Source organism: Gambusia affinis, linkage group LG07 (genome assembly GCF_019740435.1).
Source record: "Gambusia affinis linkage group LG07, SWU_Gaff_1.0, whole genome shotgun sequence".
Lineage (NCBI taxonomy): Eukaryota > Metazoa > Chordata > Actinopteri > Cyprinodontiformes > Poeciliidae > Gambusia > Gambusia affinis.
In genome coordinates, this window is record NC_057874.1 from 1,834,696 (window position 1) to 1,855,092 (window position 20,397).

Genomic DNA, 20,397 nt, shown 5'->3' on the forward strand with positions numbered 1-20,397 from the left:
AGATATTGATTTGTTGGTGAGGATATTTGATATTGACCCTTATTAGCCACTGTTGTATTTGTTCCTTTGACAGCTAGCCACATCAGTTGGACCATACCATTTCTGTACATTATTCCTATTTGTAATGTGCTTACAAATTTTGAACTGAATTTACATTCAGTAACCCAGCGAGTGTTGATGAAGAAAGAAGTCTTCCTTTCCCCTCCCTACAAACTTATGTATTTGTAGGGAGGGGAACATGCCCGTACATGCCTGTATTCCTCCATGCTAATAGCTAGTTTTTCCCCCTGCTAGCAGGGATGCTAGCTAGCATCTCCCCACTATTTGTTAGATAAAGTGCTAATCAAGAACATAAAGCTCCCTGAGGTTTCTGGAAGAATCCTCATTTCATTGGCTCCCCTGTGCTCTGACAGGAGCCCAGGACATAAAAGATATTGATTTATTTTTTTTCCCAGCTGCCTTCAGAGACTTCAATGAATAAAGGTTGAGAGGTGACTCTGAAGATTCATTGGTCCATTCACTGCTTTCTTTAGCAGGACCATAATAAATTCAGCTGCAGTGCAGAGGGAATGTTTGTATCAAGTATATTATTTATGGACAGAAAATTGCTGCCTCTGGCTAATTTTAAAATGAAATTTACATACTCACCCTGCAAACACTCGCAGGCTGCCAGTGGACACTTTAAAAAGGTCTCCAACTCACCGCTCACCAAAACAGCAGCATTTTCTTTTCTGTGTGTAGCAAATAAGTTCCAGGATTCTTTATCTACGACCAGCATGAGAAATAAAGAAAAATTAAAAACACATTCGCCTTGCTTTTTAGTTTCTGGAATAATTTTAGGTTTCTGGGAGTGTGATTTAAAGCCTCGGCACCTTAATAAATGGCTCTTCATCTCCACTTACATTGATTAAGCCCTTGGCCACTCCTCTGAATTCCCACCATCATTGTGCCACAGCTTTCAGCCATCTTCTATTTATTACTCAACCTGCTCAGCTCCACTCTGATGAAATGATAATGTAGGAGTGGGAATAGTAATTAGAGACAGAATGAAAGGCTCTCTTAAAGGACTAAGTAGCAGACCAGCCATTAGGCTGCTCATATAACATTCTACAGTCCAAATAAGACTGCTAGAGGAAGTGCATTTCTGTAATTACACAGATGAAGTAAATGCACAGAGCGGCACTCCTGCGTCCCATTTGGAAAGTAAAAGGAGAGAGGCCCCATGTGTGGATTTATAGATTTATTTTTCAGGACACACATGTATGAAAATGAGCTTTCTTCCTGAGGCCGGTGGTGTCAGGAGGTTTTTTTTGTTGTTGTTGTTGTTGTATTTTTGTTTAATTCCAGTAGTTGCAGGGTTACAGCCATGCTTATGGAAGTGTGTCTGCTTTTTATGTGTGCGCTGAATGACAGCAGCACTCAGCGGGGGACATTATGATTCGGAACATCCAGCTGGGGCACGCAGGGAAGTACACATGCGCCGTGCAGACCAAGGTGGACAGCATCTCCATAGCGGTGGACCTGGTTGTCCGAGGTAAGTTGGGGACTATGGACTTAAATTGTTTCACAGTATTTGGCTGAACTGTTGTGGTAACAATAAATGTGCTAAATATTTATTAGATCTTTTTTATCAGGAAGCTTAATTAAGAAATTAAATTAAAATGAATGAATAAACTTGTTCATGTGATAAGTCATTAAAAATCATTGCAGGGGCAGATGTAAACAGTTACAAATACAGTTATACAGTTATACATTCATATATAGTTTTGAATTTATATATTCATAATTCATACATGGTGCTAGCACTCATCATCTACCAGCCAATCAGAGGAGACGTAGACCCTCATTTTATTCAGATGTTGAAGCGACAAGCCCCGCCTACTTTGGAGAGACTGTATGTGGCATTTTGGGGAATCACAGTTGGTGACACAACATTTTATGAACTGTGTGATGCTGTGAGAGTTCTGGTGGAGCCAGCTGCACTTTGAAAACACTAAAACAAGCCGTCATCCTCCTACAAGTTCTTTATCTTTATCTCTTTATCTTTTCCACAATTAGTAACACCAGGCTGTTGATCATGTGACGCCTTTGAGCAATATTATTTTCGTAATTTCAGTTTTTGCAGGTCAGAGACCGTTTGTAGGGAGCATGTCATAGCAACTGTAGCGCTATTCTTAAATTGTGTGAAATAAAGCATTCCCATTTATTGATATTTATTGATGCTTTTGTTGAACAAACAGTGGAGAAAACAGTAAACATAACAATCCTGACATTATGGACAGTTTTTAGGGGGGAGGATGAAGAGAAAGTGGGTTAGACATTATGAATTACAATTCATTGTGGCAACGATTGATCAAAACTCTTATAATGATAAGAAATTATTCACAATAAATGATTTAATATCATTTATTGTGTTATGTAAAATCAACTTTTGTTGAGCTTTACATCATGTCATACTGTTCGTCCCTCATGAAAAACATCTGTAAAGCACATAACACTGCCCTTTTAACCACCTTCAGACTTTGTTAAATAGTTTAATTATGTATGGTTGATCCATTAATAAAGAATTAAATTAGTGGCAAGTTTAAGATTCTCTGTTCAAGACTTAAAGAACATTTACAATCTAATTAGAGCGAACGTCTCCCAAAGGGTTCACACTGAACTGACTTTGCTGCCATTGCCGCCGGTGCTAAAACCTCCCATCTTTCTGACTTCTCCCGATTTACATCTCCTTCCCCACATCTCCCCTCTTCTCTGTTTCTCTCTATATATCGTTTCCTCCCTGCCTGACTACGGCATTCATCAGGTCCCCCAGGCCCTCCCACCAGCATCCAAGTAGAAGAAATCACAGATACCACGGCCTCTCTGTCCTGGAGGCCCGGTCCCGATAATCACAGTCCAATTACAGCGTACACCATCCAGGCCAGGACACCGTTCTCCCTGGGGTGGCAGGCTGTCACCACAGGTAAGCTCTCTCCAACCAGCCGTGGCCTCCTCCAGTCCTGACGAGGGCTCCGTTCGTGCTTTCTGCTTGGTCCTGGGAAAATATTAGAGGTGTAATTTCCTGCTCCGGCACCAAATGGCACACTATGGTTGCCGGGATCATTGACCGCTGTATTATCGGACTCCTGGGAGCCCTGAAACATGGATCTCTTCCTGATGAAAAAGCACGTTGCCAAGGCTGTAATATGATAGTGTAGTTATATAGCACATTCTTTTTAATGGGACTCTTACTATTCATGCATTATTGGTATAATATGCTTTTATCCTACACCTTATACCCTCCTTTATTGATAGATTTTTTTTTTTGCACGTGATGGACTCTCTGAGTATCTGAGATACTCTTCCTGGACTCTTGGATCTCCAGTCCCTCATTAAAGAACACGTTGAACACTGTAGGTAGAGAAAGATATTGTTACCTTTAATGCACTCATCTCCATTTGCACAAAATATTCTGTGTCTTGTGGTAATTGCACACATTTCACACAGATCTTACGAAATCATGCTAGATTTCAGGATTACATTTCTGTATAATTTTTCATGTATCTGCAGGATTTCTTTGTTCCTTCCACTTCCCAATTGTGCATTAACACCTGGTGGTTTGTTCCATAAAATCCACCAAAAAAGCATCTAACTTTGTGGCTGAAATGTTCAAGTGGTGTTGATACTTTGCAAAGGTACCAAATCTTAACATACACATAACTGCACACGCAGGCATATAGCAGGGCTGAAACGACTAATCAGATTAATTGTGATGAATTAATTATTGAAATAATAGTCAACTAATTTAAAATTGAACATGCCATTTGCTGAAAGAACAGCATACTCAAAGCAGTAATTAAGCCAAAACTGTGCAAAAAGTAGATACATTTTGCAATTAAGATTAAAAAAACCCTTAGTCTGTAAATCTGTTCTTCCCAAAACTACTCAAGTAGCAAAGTTTTAACTTCACCTCAGTCAGATTCTGTACAAGAAAATCTCCAATTAATCATCTTTTGCCGTCCAATTATTAATCAGCTAATCCAAATATTGGATTAGCTGATTAGCAAATCAGCCCTACATCGTATTGATGTTAAGTGAAGCAGAAAGGGATGAGATTTGCACATGTTGTTAGCTGCAAATGCATCCTTTGGTACAAATGAACAAGAATTGCTGCTGTTGCATTTAGGCATTTTATTGTTAAAAAATTAGTTATTTGATTACTTACATCTTTCTGTGAATTTTCAGTATTGCATAAAAAAAAGATTTAAATGTTGAAATGAAAAATCTTCAGAATGTGGCAATTTTCTTTTAGCTCGTTTTAACTGGAGGCGCTCTGTGTTTTCTGCCAGTTCCTGAGGTGGTTGGGGGCCACCAGCTGACCGCTGCTGTAACAGAGCTGAGCCCTTGGGTGGAGTATGAGTTCAGAGTTCTGGCAAGCAACAGAGTCGGGACTGGCGAGCCCAGCAAGCCCTCCAAACAAGCGAGGACGAAGAGCACAAGTATGTTCTGCTTCAGAAAAGTCTGTTTCGGTGTAGGTCCAGTAAAACGTGAGAACGTGTGGTTTGATAAATTGGACTAAAAGTTATGTCTAGGTTTGAGAAATGATCAAAAACAGTTGCAAAAAAACAGATGGCAGAAAGCTTTGAAGGAAGCAAATGACTTTCATAATTCCGTATTTTCTTAGATTTCCACAAAAAAAAAGTGATACATTTGAAGATTGTTGAAAATCTATATGTGGACTGACCTTGAAATAAAACCGTAAATACAAATGGGAACATTACGTTTTCAGAACTTTATTGAACTTGTATGAATATAACCTAATATAAAACTCCTTATCATAGATGAAACTGTTGATGCAGGCAGAACGTAACCCACCTTTAAAAGCAACTAACTATTTTCCAATGTTTTGCTACTTTTCCTGCATCTTTTATTGTTGCTGGACTCCTCTGCTGCAGGACGTTGCAGTTGTTTACTGTTTAGAGAAAAAGAAAAACCAGAGAAAATGTCAAAGTTTTTCCTTCAGAATTCCAAGGTGGCTGAGCCGATCTGTTTTCCCCCCACAGCTCCGAAGGTCACACCGGCTAATGTGAGCGGAGGAGGAGGCAGTCGCTCCGAATTAGTCATCACATGGGAGGTAAGCAAGCTCTCTCAGGAACCCTCTCACCCATGGAGGAGGCCGCCAGACGCCATTACTCTCTTTGGGTGCCGGCCCCTGTTTCATTAATAACCAGTGAACGGCCTAATGTATGGCGTTTCATTTTTAAGAACACAGAGGCAATAACTGCAGCTGTCACCCCCGAGGGGGAGAGAAAAATGCTTTTGAGGTTTCAATGAGATAATTAAAGTCATAGTTTGTTCAAAGTCACAACTTTTTGTTTCTAGATGATTTTCCTTTGTGTTTTATCAGCTGGCATTCAAATTGCGTCTGTTTATTCAGCACAAAGAATCAGTGCTGATGTTTCCAAACACAAAAGCTCCATTATAGTAAAACATTTGCTTAACAAAGCTGCTCATCGTCAACCAGGGAAATTCTTTAGGCGTTTTTCTTTTTGATCCGGAAGGAGGGATGGAAAGTTGCTAGACTTAAATTTTGGGGTCTAAAAAGAATGGAAATAAATACAATGTCCTAATATGACCACAAATACAAGCTTGTGGGTATGTGTGTGCTTTCTTAGTTATTCTAATTAGGACCATATTGGGCATATTTTCTAACCCTCTGAATACCAATGGGCCTTTGGTAGACCAAATTCCAGTCCTTGATTCAGTGGACTACCTTGTTTAGGGTTAAGGTTCATGTTTAGAGGTATGGTGTGAATGAGGTTTTGGTTAAGGTTAGGGTTAGGAACATAACAGTAATGGTGAGGGACAATGTCTGGTTTAGGCATAAATGCAGTTACTAAAGTGAATGGAGTACAAAATCCTCCATTCACTTTGGACCCAACAAAGGTCCAAGTTATCTACATCTACTATCCTTCTGAAGGGCAGTAGGCCTGATGGGGACCAAAGCCAAGTCACAATACATCACACCCCAATTTTTAGGTTAGAGTTAGAGGTTTGGTGTGAATTAAGTTCAGGTTATGGTTGGGTTATGCTAACATGTAGCGATAGGCATAAATGGTGTTACTAAAATGAATGGAAGTCTCTATAGATTTCTTATAATTTAAGACTACATGAATAACTAAAATAATTTTGGGCAACATTATTTAATTTCTACCTCTGCATTATTTATAAATCAGGAGTTTGTTTTTTTCTTATATATGCTTCTTTGTACCTATTCAAAAACCCTGGAGGTCCTCTTTGTAAACTACAATATGTATAATGTAAAAAAAAGTGTTCAATATAAATGACAGTAATGATTAGTAGTCAATACAACGTCCTAATATAGAGCAAAATAGAATAGAATAGAAAATAAACAATTTCAGGTGAACGAGCAGCAAAGTAACAGGTAAGTCAAAGCATCCAGATTTACATCAAGGTGAAAAAATGTAAAACAGAATGTTCTGCTGAACAGACCCAGGAAGAGCTTGGTGCAGTTTAGTAAATGTGAGTTTGTAACTAAATAGTCTCCGACTTGAAAAATGAGGCAGGAGCACATTAATCAAACAGGAAGATTAAAAGCATCATTAACTCTAATCTAGTTGAATTTACATCCAAATTAACAGTGTTTTACAAATGACAACACTTTGATTTACAAATCTCTTTATCGTTTAGTGATTAGAAAATGAAAACAGGACCAAAAATATAATGTTTGCTCTTATTAACTGGTTGGCCAGGAGGGTTTGACATCTTCCTTCATAATGTTTTACCAGAACTCCTCTGAAAACAAGCTTCCAGGTCATTATAGTTAAAGTCCTAACACAGAGCCCTGTGGGCCACTTCATCTTTATTATCTCACATTAAAAGTGACTTTATTTACAAATCATATATGCTTGGTAAATTCAGGGTAGCACAAAGATAAAACATCTAAATTAAATTGAAATACTTTTACACAAAATTTTACTAAAAGATAAAAATATGACCAAAGGTTCTAAAATACTTTTAGAGCATGAATTTACACATCATAAAGAGGCCAGTGTGTGTGTTTTCACATAACCTTTCCAAAAATCACATTTATTTTTAAAGTCTGCACCCTTTAGCAGGGTTTAGAGGGTTGCTTTGCTTAGCAGAACAAAGTCTGCAGCTCTGAATGTCCAGGTCTTGTTATCAGAGTGGGTCTGAGTTTACATTGTGATGCTGAGTGCTCTGTGCTGTGTAATGGATGTGTGCAGTAAAAGCTCAGGCATGTTCAGCAGGTTACATCTGAAGCCAGACGCTGCCTGTAAATGACCGCCTCTACTCCCAACCTGTATTTATTTACAAATCATGCAGAGTGAACAAAGTGAAAGCTTATTAGCAGTGTTTAGAGCTGATGTTCAGATGGGTTGTTGTGTGTTTGCTTGCAGCCTGTTCCAGAGGAGCTGCAGAATGGGCCGGGGTTCGGCTACGTGGTGGCGTTCCGGCCTCATGGGGCCACGGGCTGGATGCAGGCCGCCGTGCCGTCCCCAGAGGCATCCCGATACGTCTTTAAAAACGAGAGCATCCAGCCTTTCTCGCCTTTCCATGTAAAGGTTGGCGTTTACAACAACGAGGGGGAGGGTCCGTTTGGACCGGTTACCACCATCTACTCTGCTGAGGAAGGTGTGTACAGGGAGACTCCTTTTACTCAGGCCAAATGGAGCAAACACTAATCATGGTTTAATCAGGCTGGATCTCAAAAAGGCTAACATTTTTATTTAAAAAAAACAAAACAACAAATAACATAATATATGGCTTTAAATAGTTTTACGAACACCCAGATTTTCATCCAAGGTCTTAAGTTTCATTTTGTGGAGTCTTAATATTTTATTTTTGATCATTCTGGAGAAGTACCCTCCAGAAGGACTGGAAAATGGGATTAGCTCAGACATAAGTAGGATGAGTTTGCATGTAGGCCTGCAGAACTGTTTGTTGTTTTAGTATTGAGACAATTTAATCTCTTTTGTTTAACAAACTTGGGTCTTCTTTCATAACTGAACTGATAACAATAATAAGGTTTCTTTGTTAAAATGTTAATGTGAATCCTTTGTGTTGGTCTGAAATTGCATTCATAATGGTCTTAAAAAGTCTTTGAAAGGTCTTAAAACTTACTGAAACCTGCTAGAACCCTGACTAACAGAAGTTCAAAGATAGATGTGATGTTATTAACCCTGACATTAGATTGAATGTTGTCCTGTTATATGAACAGCAAAAACACTTTGAACTGCTTTCCATACACACTTAGATTGTCTCGTCTGATCGGACGCCAAGCTGTGGTCCAGTGAGCTTCAAAATGTTTGGCTAGTCAAATCATTTACTGAATTAATCTCTGTTTAATTCATGACTCCTGGTGATTTGGAACATTTATAATGAATAAATGGGATTTTTTTTTTCTTTTTTTATTCCTGATGCTCACTGTGAACCTCTGATTCACAGTGAGCATCTAAATTTAATTGCTTTACGTCACAACGCTCAACACATCATCACTTAATAAATTCTCATTCACTCTTACATAAAAACCACAATATTTCATTTCAGATTGTTCTCTTTTTTCAGTGCCTCAGTTAGTGTCTTGCTTTTCTATTCAGTTCTATTACTTTGTTCCTTCACAGTGATGTGAAGGAACAAAGTAAACATCCTCAGTGGAAAATCAGAGGGATGATAAAAAATGTCCTTTAATGCTGACATACTGTTAATATTTTGACCTACTGATCCATAAAGTGTTCAGCATTAAAACATCTTATAGGTTCGTTGTTCAAAGATAATAGACTTTGAATGAACGGTGAGGCAGAGTCGTTTTTACATTGATAAAGAGAAGCATGTTCTCTGATGTAGAAAAGAATTCTATTATGAGCAATATTCATCAACTTATAGAAAAGATCAGTCTTCCTATTGAGTGTACAATTCTTATCCATCTTTAATATTTATGTATGAGTGTATCAGTGTGAATCCAGGTGTTCAACATTTAACCTACATTTGAATTCTGTCCCTAAAAATTAACCAACTTATTAAAAAAAATAAAAATAAAGTTACTACTATAATTAATAAAAACTAAATGAGAACTAAACAGTATTTAACTAATAAATTCTAGAAAACAACTATTTAAAGCTAACTGAATTAGATAAATATGTCAGAACAAAATAAAACTAAACTATAATAAAAAATAAAAAAAAAGCTATTATAATCCTGCTGACCTGAAGCTACTTTGTAAAGATCTTAGTTTCTAGATGCTGAGAGCAGGAGGAGAGTGTAACCCTGATTGTGCTCCAGTTGTAGTTGGAGCTAAATGTGACTCAGGGAAACTGAATACAAAGTCACACTACACACACTAAAGGTAAAGGTAATTTTATTTATATAGTACATTTCAATCTGGAGAGACTCACACAGAGAAGAAAATAGCAGTTAAAAAGATTTAATGGTACAAGTTCTTTGGCGCTCGGACCCGGCAGAAGACCGTGAGCCGAGGATCGCCATGAGCAGGAGGTCTGATCGGTGAGCTCGGGATAGTCTTCCCCCGGGACCGAAACTGGTGGTGGAGCCGAACCTGGAGAGGGAGAGCACAGGGGATCCTGGAGGATGTCCCTCATGGATGGGGTCGAAGCACGGCTGACCAGCAGGAAGACCCCAGGGTAGCTTGAACTTTTAAAGGTGTCCTTGAACGACGATTGGCTGGAGCGGCGTGGAGCTCCAGTCCTGGTTGGCTGCAGCCAGGCGTGGTGATTAGATGAAGTGCTTTACAGGATTTAAAAGGAAATGCAAAGAAAATAACAGACCAAAGGAAAGAGCAAAAGAAGAAAAAGAATCTAATGTTGATCTAAAGTATGCAAACTAGGTGATCCTGTTCAGGGTTACTAAGTATCCTCTGGTCTAATTCCATTTCTGGGTTGGGAGAACAGGAGTCTAAAAAATATTGGAACAGTGTTGACCCAAAAGTTTCCTCTGGGCTTCTGGTCTCTGCATCTAAATAGTGAGTACTCCACTGTGAGCCTGGTAGCGCTCAGCTCCACAGCTCCATGGAAAACAGGAGAGGGTGAGGCGGGAAGGAGTGTTATGTTTACATACTCAAGGAGATTAGAAATATGCAGTCCTTCCAAGGCAACCTGGGGAAAGTCAATTCATATACAGAATGTCTTAGGTCAGGTAGATTATAAATTTCAATCTTCCCTAAAGTCTCTCCGATACATGTCAGTTCCATCTCTGCGTCTGAGATGGAATTAGTTTGGTCGTTCTACTGACTGAAACTAGTAACTTCTCTAAGAACAATTCCATTCCATTAGTAAGTTTTAGAGTCCTCAGCTTGGCTGCGAGTCTCAGCAAGACTCACATCCAACTTGCGTCTTTGTCCACACCAACAGTCTGAGTGTTCGCTAGTTCGGCCAAGTCCGTCACAAATTTGTCGATAAGCCAGGAATCTGCAAGCTCCAAACAGCAGAAATCCTGTTATCATGAATAAATCCAGAGTGAATCCCGCCGGGTGTTTCCCCGCAGGACAAGAGGTCTTCTTGTCGAGAAAATTTGATCAATTGTATTGAGAGACTGGTTGATCAGATCCATAATTTGTAGATTCGGAGGATGCGCAAAGAAAGGCTCCAAAAACTGCACACACTACAGCTCTTTCTCTTTCAACATGTTGACTACTTGACTCTGCTTCCATCTTGTTTTAATGTTCCCAATAGAGGAAGGAAGCAGCTTTGAAACTCTTCGGATGTTCCCTCTTCAAAGCTATCTGTCACTCCTGGACGGTTAGCTTTGAAGAGCTAACCGTCTATATATATATATATATATATATATATATATCTTTATATATATATATATATATATATATATATTTTTGTATATATATTTGTGTGTATATATATATATTTTTATATATATATATATATATATATATATATATATATATATATATATATATATATATATATATGATATATATACATATGATATATATACATATATATGATATCATATATATATATATATATATATATATATATATATATATTTATTTATTTATTTATTTATTTATTTATTTATGTGATTACTCTAGAGCCTGGCCGAGCTCCCACCAGGATCCGCGCCAAGAGCCTCTCTGCGTCTGAGATGGAAGTGTCGTGGAAGGCTCTGCCCTGGAACACCAGCAAGAGGCGAGTGCTGGGATATGAGGTGAGGCCCGGCCTGTTGGACGTGAGTGTGTGAGTGTGTGTGTGTGAGCGTGCATACAGCGACCAGCACTGCTGAATCTTGTTCTCCTCTATTATTGATGAGTGTTTCAGGCTCCTGCACCTTGGGCATGTGAGATAATAGCTTGCTGCATGCATAATGGTGGATCCCGGTCCCCAGCCTGTGGGTTTAAGTGTGTTTCTCTTGTTGCTTACCTAAGTAGTGCAACGGGACCTGATTAGAGTAGTGATGCAACACTCCCAGGGACACAGCGTTAGCTTCTAATCCACACAACAAAGCAGTTTTAGACAGCAGCTTCAGGCTCACTTTGTTCATATCTTTTTACTTATTCTCATTATTAGAATCAAGGCCCTGAAAAAAAATAATTCATTTGTTTGCATAAATAAAAAAATAAAAAAACAATTTAAAAAAATTATTCTTGAGAAACAAACAGTTTGTATTTGTAGCATTTTTAGGCTTGACCATGAATCCTTTGATCGCCCTTTTTTCTATTGTTTTCCTTTGTTGCACTCTTTCATAGTATAAAATAATGTTTTCTAAATGTGATATGATGTCAGAAAATTGACATATGTAAGCACATGTTTTGATATAAGGGAATATAAAAGAATGTCATAAAGTGGTGGAAATTTTAAAAAGTGTAAACTTCTCTCTTATCAAACAAGTACATTATCTAAAATGACTGAGTCTTACATTTTTAAACATTGTTTTTTTTTTTTTTTGTGCGTGTGTTTATGCAAAGGCCAGTTGTGCATCCAAACCACATCCTGTGCTGTGACAGGCTGCTGTTTTCAGACTGGTTCACATCTTCCATATGATTGAGTTCACATGTCCCTGTTTTCAGTTCGCTCTCCGCTGATGCTGTGGCAGCAGAAAGCTTTTAGGGTGCGCTCACCGTCTGCCCCCTGCTCTGCCCTGTTTGCCTTTCAGCTCAGGTACTGGAGTAGAAGCGAAAGGGAGGAGACGGCCAGCGTGCAGAGAACCTCTGGGAATCAGACATCCAGTGTTATCGGCGGCTTAAGAGGCAGCACCGTGTATCACATCTCAGTGAGGGCCTACAACACGGCCGGAACGGGCCCTCCCAGCACCACCGTCAACGTGACCACCAAAAAACCACGCAAGTACCACACTTAGACTGAGCTCTGCATCCACTAACCATCAGCATGAATGTCATGTTCTTTGGCTAAAGGTTTTAGATTTCCAACTAATTTTGTATTTTAAACATGACGTACTTTTCCAGACTCAGATTTCCATGTTTTTTGAGGTGCTTTTCTAACATTCTTGACATCTGAATGCAAAAAATGTCTGGAAAAAGTCCATAGATCTATTTTTCTATAATATTTGGTGATAATGATTTCCTAGCAAGTTGTACTTTCATTATACAGTTAATGTACTTCTGTTGTTCTTAAACATAGCAAACAGTGGTGGGCACAGCTAGCTAAAATGTTAGCTGCTCTAGCCCTAGAGCACTAACAAAAGCACTAACCCTAAAGTGCTAACACCAACTGGGTATTTAGAAGAAGTTGAATTTTTTTTAAAAAAAGCCCAAAAGGATCATGCTACAGATAGATGGATGTAAATGTCTGACTCACCATGCGCAGTTTAAATGTCATGCCTTTGTTTGAGGAGAATAATGTGGCCTCTTCCCTGGTAGCTCCCAGCCAGCCTCCGGTTAAAGTCATGTGGAACACATCAAACTCCAAGATCATCCTGAACTGGGAGCACGTCAAAGCCCTGGAGAACGAGTCCGAAGTGACCGGTTACAAAGTGAGCACGTCGCTCTCTCACTTCATCAGCAAGTTCTTCCTGCTGCCATGGCGCGCCCAACTCCCCACTTACTCTCATCTGCAGGTGCTCTATAAGAAGAATCGACACAGCCGGCCCAGCGTCATGGAAACCAACACCACCTCTGTGGAGCTCGCTCTTCCCACCGACGAGGACTACATCATCCAGATAAAGCCGTTTGGAGAGGGAGGGGACGGAAGCAGCAGCAAGCAGATCACCATCCCCAAGATACCAGGTCGGTCCAGAGCTAGCTACTGCTAGTGTTATCTAGCTAGCTAGTCCCACATGGCCCATTGGTCGTGTTATTGCCTGAACAGTTTGACCTTTGTCTTCTCCAGGTGAAGCCAGAGTAGGAAAAATATCTGCTGGTGGAAAAATGAGCTCAGGTTAAATGAATCACCTCACAAAAGTATTTGTATATCTTGAACATTTCCTGATTGTGCCAATATACAATCACTATTTAGGATTTTTTTCACAAGATTATTTAATAAACCAACACAATAAGGGTGTTAGAGTGAATGAGGCTAAGTATAAACTTTTCACTTTTTCAATTGTAAAAAAAGAAAATCATGGTTTAATATGTGGTGCAGTAAAGCAAAAGGAAAATATAAAAGAAGTTGGTCTGTTGCATAAAATTTTAATAAATTACAATGATGCTTATGACTGTACATAAGCCCATTGCAATAAGCAAGTAATGAATGAAACGCATGATAGATTAAAATAAGGGCAAATCTTCCAGTGCCCCTGGTCTGTACAAAATGTATGTTTATTTTTCTTTGAGAGGGCAAAACTTGCATTATTATGCCATTATGAATATCCTACTTGGAAATGGTCTGAAAACAACAATATTATTGTTTATAGAAATAATTTCTAGGACAATATATTGTCTAGCAAAATGTGTTATCATCCTTGGTTGTACTGTGACAAAATGCGGGAAATGTTGAAGCAATTTGAATCCTTATCTGTAGATGAAATGCTAGAAAGGGATATTTTTCCTCAGCATGGAACCGACTAACATCCTTTCTGCTCTCCGTCTCATCCAGGCCCCAACGCGGTGGGCTCGGCCTCCAAGGTCTCCACGCTGTCGGCCCTCAGCACAATAGCTCTGTCTTTCACAGCACGAACATCTTTATGACAAATGGCTCACAGCAGACGTTGCATCTAACGTGGAGACAGCGATCGGGCAGGAACACAAACGCAGCCCACTCCGGTGTAACTAGATCCATTCATTTAGATTTTAGCGGCAAAGGGAAGACACTGGCGGTAAAAATGTCCAAACACGCCATGGAGAGGACAGACAAGGAATCCCTGTCAGCTACACAGGCCAGGTGGAGGAGATTGACCGATGTCGTGACTATGTTGTTACCAAAGCAGCTTTCATAAAAGAAACGTAAAGAAAAAAAAGTCTTATATGCATCTTTTTGTATGACATGTTGAGCTTTTATAGATTTTTGTTTCCTTAATGGGTTTGCAGATGGCCTTGGCTTCAGGGGTGAGAACAGTTCAATGCATGAAAAATGGCATCGTCCTGTTTTACAGTCTGAAAGTAAAGAACACGATTCAACAGTTCCCCTTCTGTCTTTTAAGATAAAACACAACTTAGAACTTTGATATTTTCTGCATTCCAGTGTATTTATTATAGTCTTTTCATGATGAAAGCACACCATTAATGCTATAGCAGTTTCCACCAAGTTGATATCAAAATAGAAAATGTTAAAAAACAAAAATGGTAAACCCTCAAATCCCCAGACACATACGAAATACACAAAGCTCTTGAAATTAGATGGGGTGTACTTTCTTTTTTCAAAGACTATATGTAATCATCATGCCCAGTTCACATTTTGGGCCAAAGTGTCACTTTTTCAGCGTAAAGGGAGTAGCATCAGAACGCTAACGCTTTAGCGCCTCATAATCAGCAGCAAGCTGCAAAAAAAGCTTAAGCTAGCTGAAAATGATGGGGATACATTATATCAGCTGCTGCAGAGTGAAAACATAAACAATTATTCCTCTGTTACTACTTTACTCAATGACACTAACATTAACATATGAAATTATACACTCACTGTAATCATTTCTTCTACCCAGAAGAAGAAGCCTGGCTGAAACGTAAATATAGAGTTTTTACAGGTTCTGACATTTTTAGTCTTTGCTACAGTGGCCGCTGTCAGTCTCTTGTTTGGTTTGGTGCCCTGTAATAACAGAGTTATATCATTGTAATTGTAAACATAAATTGGAATAAATTAAATTAATTAATTGAGACTAAATCTTTTAGCCGAACATGGAGGATAACTATATTTTAAAGCTGGTTCAGTGTTGAGTAACCAACCATTTCAAATAAACCGTGCACCATTTCTGATACACAGGATAGTCAAATATTATGGTCAGAAAGATGTCAGAAGCTTGTTCATGGTAGCAGTTTTGATCAGGGGTTTTTATGTCGGGTTCTGTTGAGATGTGATCATTTTTGACTGACTCAGCTTTAAATCACAACTGCTTTAAATTAGAATTGTGTGGGATATAAAACTGAAATCTATTGCTTAATAGATGTGACAAGAGAGATCAAAAACCTTTAATTGAAAGAAAAAAGTGCTCTCTTCATTGTCCTTAACTAATAAAGATTAGTGCCTGATTTTAACGCTGCTGTTTAAGGAATTTTTTAACTGTGAGATTTCCTTGTAAGAACTCAGCTGACAGAGGAGAGTCTCATCAGTTTAGTTGGTGTTCTTCAGTGTCCCAGGTCTGCATTCAAACTGCTAAACTGATGTGTCCCAGACCACCTAAAATGGTCTGAGAGAAACCATCCTGAAAACCTTTGGATTGCATTTCCACCCGTCATCAGGTACGATCAGATATCTTCAGACCGTGTTAACACCACATCTGAAGCTTACAGTTTTCTCTTTGATTAAACAGAGATTCGTTTCCCATCTAACACCTAGTGTCATCAAAGCAGAGGCCTGGGTGAGGTATTGGTTGGCCATAGCCACTTAGCAGAACACCACTTCAAAAACCCACTTCAAAGAACTATTCCTTTTTAAGTTTTTGGTGTCAGAAGTGACATCCAAGATACCAACGTTTTCAGAATCGCTCTTATGAGCTTAACCTGTCGCTCAGAGCAGTTCCCCTAAGATCTATAAGTAACTTAGTCTTAAAGTCTGAGGTCTAAGCTGTTAAGGGGTGAAGAGAGACTATCTGAAGTTTTTATTTTATTTTATTTTAATGCCAAATCTTCATTTGTTTATCCTCACTGTGCTGCAGAAGATTTGGTATTCATATACAGAGACAACAATTTTAGAAGTTTAAGTCTTGCTTGTCATCTTTTCTTATGTTTACACCTGTGGTGTGAACCTTCAGTGCACTATATGTTCCTTTTAAGGGTTTAATTATTATCTGAATTAGTCAAAAAGAAGGTTGAGCTGCCATAATTTGGAGCCAGTCCAAGCATTAAGCATGCAGAGGTGGGCGAATCCTCATCAAGGCCAACAGGCAGGGCAGAACTAGACATGAAATGTTATTCCAGCATTGCTACAATGTTTGAGTAGCAATTGTGTAAAGTCCCTTGCTGCAGTGCAGCATATGAGTTCTTTTGAAGTTCCATCATTTATGTCAAGGAATTTTTTTCAGGATAAGACATGAATCTAGATAAGTTATTCATGTATTTATTTATTTAAATCAGCATATTTTAATACATTACTAAAACTCATAAAAGACTCTCAATAAAGTTATGGCGTTATGGAATAACTATATGATTCACTGAACCACAAATAATGAGTTTTGGATAGAAGGAAAGATTAGGACGATTTTTGACTCTTTACCTTAAAGACTACCAAGTAAAAGTCCAAGTAAAAGCTAAGTGGTAGAATAAAAAAAACAACAAGAAATACTATTGGGAACCATTTTAAAAAGGTAGTTCAGATATTTTGAAGTGAAGTTTTATGAAGATGTTATCAGAAAGAAAAAAAAAAACCTCAGTGGTGAAAGTCTGACACTTCATGCTCCCGTACTGGAGGGCATGCAGTGTGTGTTCTGTGAGCCACGCAGGACTGTTGGGATTTTATAGTTGAGCTTACCGATTGCCTGCATTCCTCCTGACAAATTCCTTCATTTCCCACAATCCAAAGGGATACTAATTAGGCAGCCACCGCACACGTTACTGAGGCACAGAATGGTAGTGTAGCGTCCATGACTGCTGTTAACGCCGAATCCCCACCTTTAGTCTAACTGACATGTTAGTCGACTGGAGCCACTGAAAACAACTCGATCTAAACTTGTTGACATCAATGGCATATAAAGCTGATATTGAATATTAATTGACAAGTCTTACAACTAACAGTTGTTAAGTTTGTTTCTGTATTCCCAGCTGAAAAATGTCTAGTGAGTCAGAGCTTTGTAAGCTACATCTGCTAAGAGTGGTGATAACTATTTGGGGCAGGTTGTCACCCAGGTAACTACATGGGACATGCGTCTCTGTGCCTTCTTCAGGTTTTGTACTCGTCCACAAATCTTTCCAAAGGACTGATGATCAGGGTCGATGCAAACAACTTCATTTTCCTAAGAAAACATCACAAACCTTAGAGTGGTATCTAATCAAATTATAGATGTTTAATATTGTTGGATTCCACAAATCTGATCATTTTTAGTGTGAGATGCTAAGACAAACTCAAACTCTTCCATCCCCTCTAGAGTTTCTTCTCTTTACTACAAACTGCAATTCAATTTCTGTCTACGACAAGTAAATATACTATTCATTGGTTTGTAGAAATTCTTTAAAAATTCTGAATCAACCCTTTAAAAACAGGTGAGACAGATATTGGAGGCTAGAGCATTAGCACATTTTCAGTGCCCATCCTCAAACACCAGAAACCTGATCAAATGTTTAGACACATCCTGATGACAAAGGTTGGAAAAGCTTGCAGTGGAGGGCCTCTCTCTCCAGGGCCCTCCACCTGGGGCCCCTGAGCTCCACTGATTGCAGGACCCTCATGGCTGTCTCTCATGCCCCTCATTCTTTCAGTTAGCCCTGTGTCTAGAGCTCTTCTTTGCCTTCTGTGTGCCTCATCATATGTTCAGAATCCTCAGGTCCTTAAAGAGCCTTAACTTATCGTGAGAATATCAAAAACACTAGAAGCATAGAACTTTGCAGCGGCAGCAGTGTTCAAGCGCAGGTGGAACATCACACAATGGGTTTGGGTTGGGAGGAGGAAAAAGGAAGCGACATCCTTTGTCGACATTACAGAGGTTAGAAATGGGCAATTTATGAGACCAGGTGTGTTTTTTAAGTGGATGTTCTGAATAAAGGACAATGCTGCTGATTTTTTCCTTTCTCCATCGTCTCCTGATGCCATGTGGGACTGCCACGCTACTCGGAGAACGCTGCAGTCTCATTGTAGCTTGTAATCCAGTTAAGTAGTTTGTAGTACTTTGAAGGGAAATGTACTGTAGGCTGCTGGGGATCATGCATCAAGAAATGTATAAAATACAGTTTTGTACACTTCAGATCATTTATATAAAAAGAAACCTTTCTAAAGAGATAATTTACTCTGTTTTTATGTAAACGACTCTTGTTTCATACTGTAGTTAACTGTTGCTCAGCATGACTGTACTCGTCGTCTCTCTACTGTCACCCGCAAAGCGACTGAATGGCTTTAGGAACATGTGAGGTCCATGCATCCGGCAGGTCTCTGTATGCTGAACCATTAACAGCCCCGTGTCTATGCTTCTGTCCAAGTCGGCCCTTCAGAGATGTACTGCTTTGACTGTCCGTATGCGCTCTGCAGGAGACGTCCCTCTGTTGCTGTTTGTTGTTTATACCGTGTGAATAAAGATAACTGATTTATAGAACAACACCAAGCTGTGAGTCTCTTAATACCAACATAAAGGAAGAGCTCGCTACAAAATCTACTGCAATGGTTTAGTTTTGGAGCTGATCTTCAGTGTCAATAGAACCATGTACAGTATCATGCGTGGGCATGAATGTTGTTTTTATTTTTTGGCTTTTATGATTTTGTTTACTGTTTTCAGGTTTGAGAGGTTTTTAAAACAGACATTTGACTTTAAAGCAATGCCTCACATTTTTATCTAAGGTAGCTGGAATCACTGACCTGTTGGAACATTCAAGCTTTAACCCACCAGATGTTCATCATAGTGAAAGTGAAAGTCAGCGATGGTCCTCCTATTTATCTAGCTAACTACATAAATAGCTATTGAGACAAATAGGTAGCTGTCTATTTATCAAGATAAATGGGATCGGCTCCGACTTGTTTAACTTCATCTCAGAAGTTTAAACTAGATAAATAGATAGCGGGCTATTTACCGAGCTAGCTACACAGACTGTTTGTGTAGCCAGATAAAAGTCATCTGAACTCATTCTTTAATCCTTTTTTGTGTGAAGTAAGTTATTCATATTTATAACAAAGTGATAAAACCAGGTTTTCCTCACTTCATTAAAGACAGTGTCATGAGAATGACACGTTGACTTTTTTTTTTCACTTCCGCTAGTTACATGTCCTTTCCTTTATGTGCCCTTTCCTCTATTAAGCGCATTTGCTGTTCGAAGTGAAACAGAGAAAGGAGTGATGCTTCAATTATTTTGTCTGTTTCCTCTCAAACGTGTAACACAAAGGGGAAAGGAAGTTCTGAATTACCTTTTAAACCATTCAGACCAATTAGCCTGAGCTGTACAGACATTTTGGTCTGCTGTTAGGCTTCCATGAGCTCTGCATCCTGCAAGAAATGTAATGCAGCGTCATTTATTATTCATCTCTTCTCAGAAATGAATTCATGCCATGTTTTTCAAATTCTGTCACATTGGAAAAACAAACAATGTACTCTTTTAGGAGTTTATGTGATAGACCAACACAAATATGTAAACCTGATCAAATATGGAGAAATTTAAGATGTTCACTGTATAGTCAGTATACAATCAGTTATTTTGGACCAATTATCACAGAAATCCTCTTACAGGAAGAAAAAAAATTGCTACAACAGAAAGTATTCATCTTCAAAGTACCACAGTTTTTGCATTTTCCTGTAAAACCCTTACTTATGTGGTTGCAGCAAATGTTGCTGCATCTAATGAATGTAGTAAACATGGGTACATACAATTATTTTCTTTGAAAGGGTGACCTAAATCTTGATATTTCTTGTACAGAATTGACTAAATTATATATATATATATATATATGTAAATATGTATACATATATACAATTTAGTCTATATATATATATATATATATATATATATATATATATATATATATATATATGTAAATATATATATATATATATATATATATGTAAATATGTATACATATATACAATTTTGTCTACATATATATATATATATATATATATATATATATATATATATATATATATATATATATATATATATATGTA

At 38.5% G+C, this 20,397-nt stretch overlaps 1 protein-coding gene and 1 long non-coding RNA gene across 4 annotated transcripts in view; one reads left to right on the forward strand and one right to left on the reverse strand.

Annotated features, from left to right (window-relative positions):
* cntn4 (contactin 4) overlaps positions 1–18,845 on the forward strand; it is a 264,248-nt gene extending 245,403 nt beyond the window's left edge. For 2 of the 3 annotated variants that reach the window (XM_044122286.1, XM_044122288.1), the window contains exons 14-23: positions 1,414–1,534; positions 2,807–2,965; positions 4,332–4,481; positions 5,046–5,116; positions 7,425–7,659; positions 11,087–11,202; positions 12,148–12,334; positions 12,872–12,984; positions 13,069–13,237; positions 14,046–18,845. In XM_044122286.1, the coding sequence (XP_043978221.1) occupies positions 1,414–1,534; positions 2,807–2,965; positions 4,332–4,481; positions 5,046–5,116; positions 7,425–7,659; positions 11,087–11,202; positions 12,148–12,334; positions 12,872–12,984; positions 13,069–13,237; positions 14,046–14,137 (1,413 nt within the window). In that variant the 3' untranslated portion in view covers positions 14,138–18,845. The remainder of the gene's footprint in view (positions 1–1,413; positions 1,535–2,806; positions 2,966–4,331; positions 4,482–5,045; positions 5,117–7,424; positions 7,660–11,086; positions 11,203–12,147; positions 12,335–12,871; positions 12,985–13,068; positions 13,238–14,045) is intronic. The other variant, XM_044122287.1, reaches the window with a different exon arrangement.
* Positions 3,293–12,895, reverse strand: LOC122834138. The gene is made up of 3 exons (XR_006371137.1): positions 12,810–12,895; positions 4,858–4,954; positions 3,293–3,393 (listed from the first exon to the last, which is right to left on the reverse strand). It is a non-coding gene; the product is annotated as an uncharacterized LOC122834138 (long non-coding RNA).
* Positions 18,846–20,397: the final 1,552 nt, after the last annotated feature.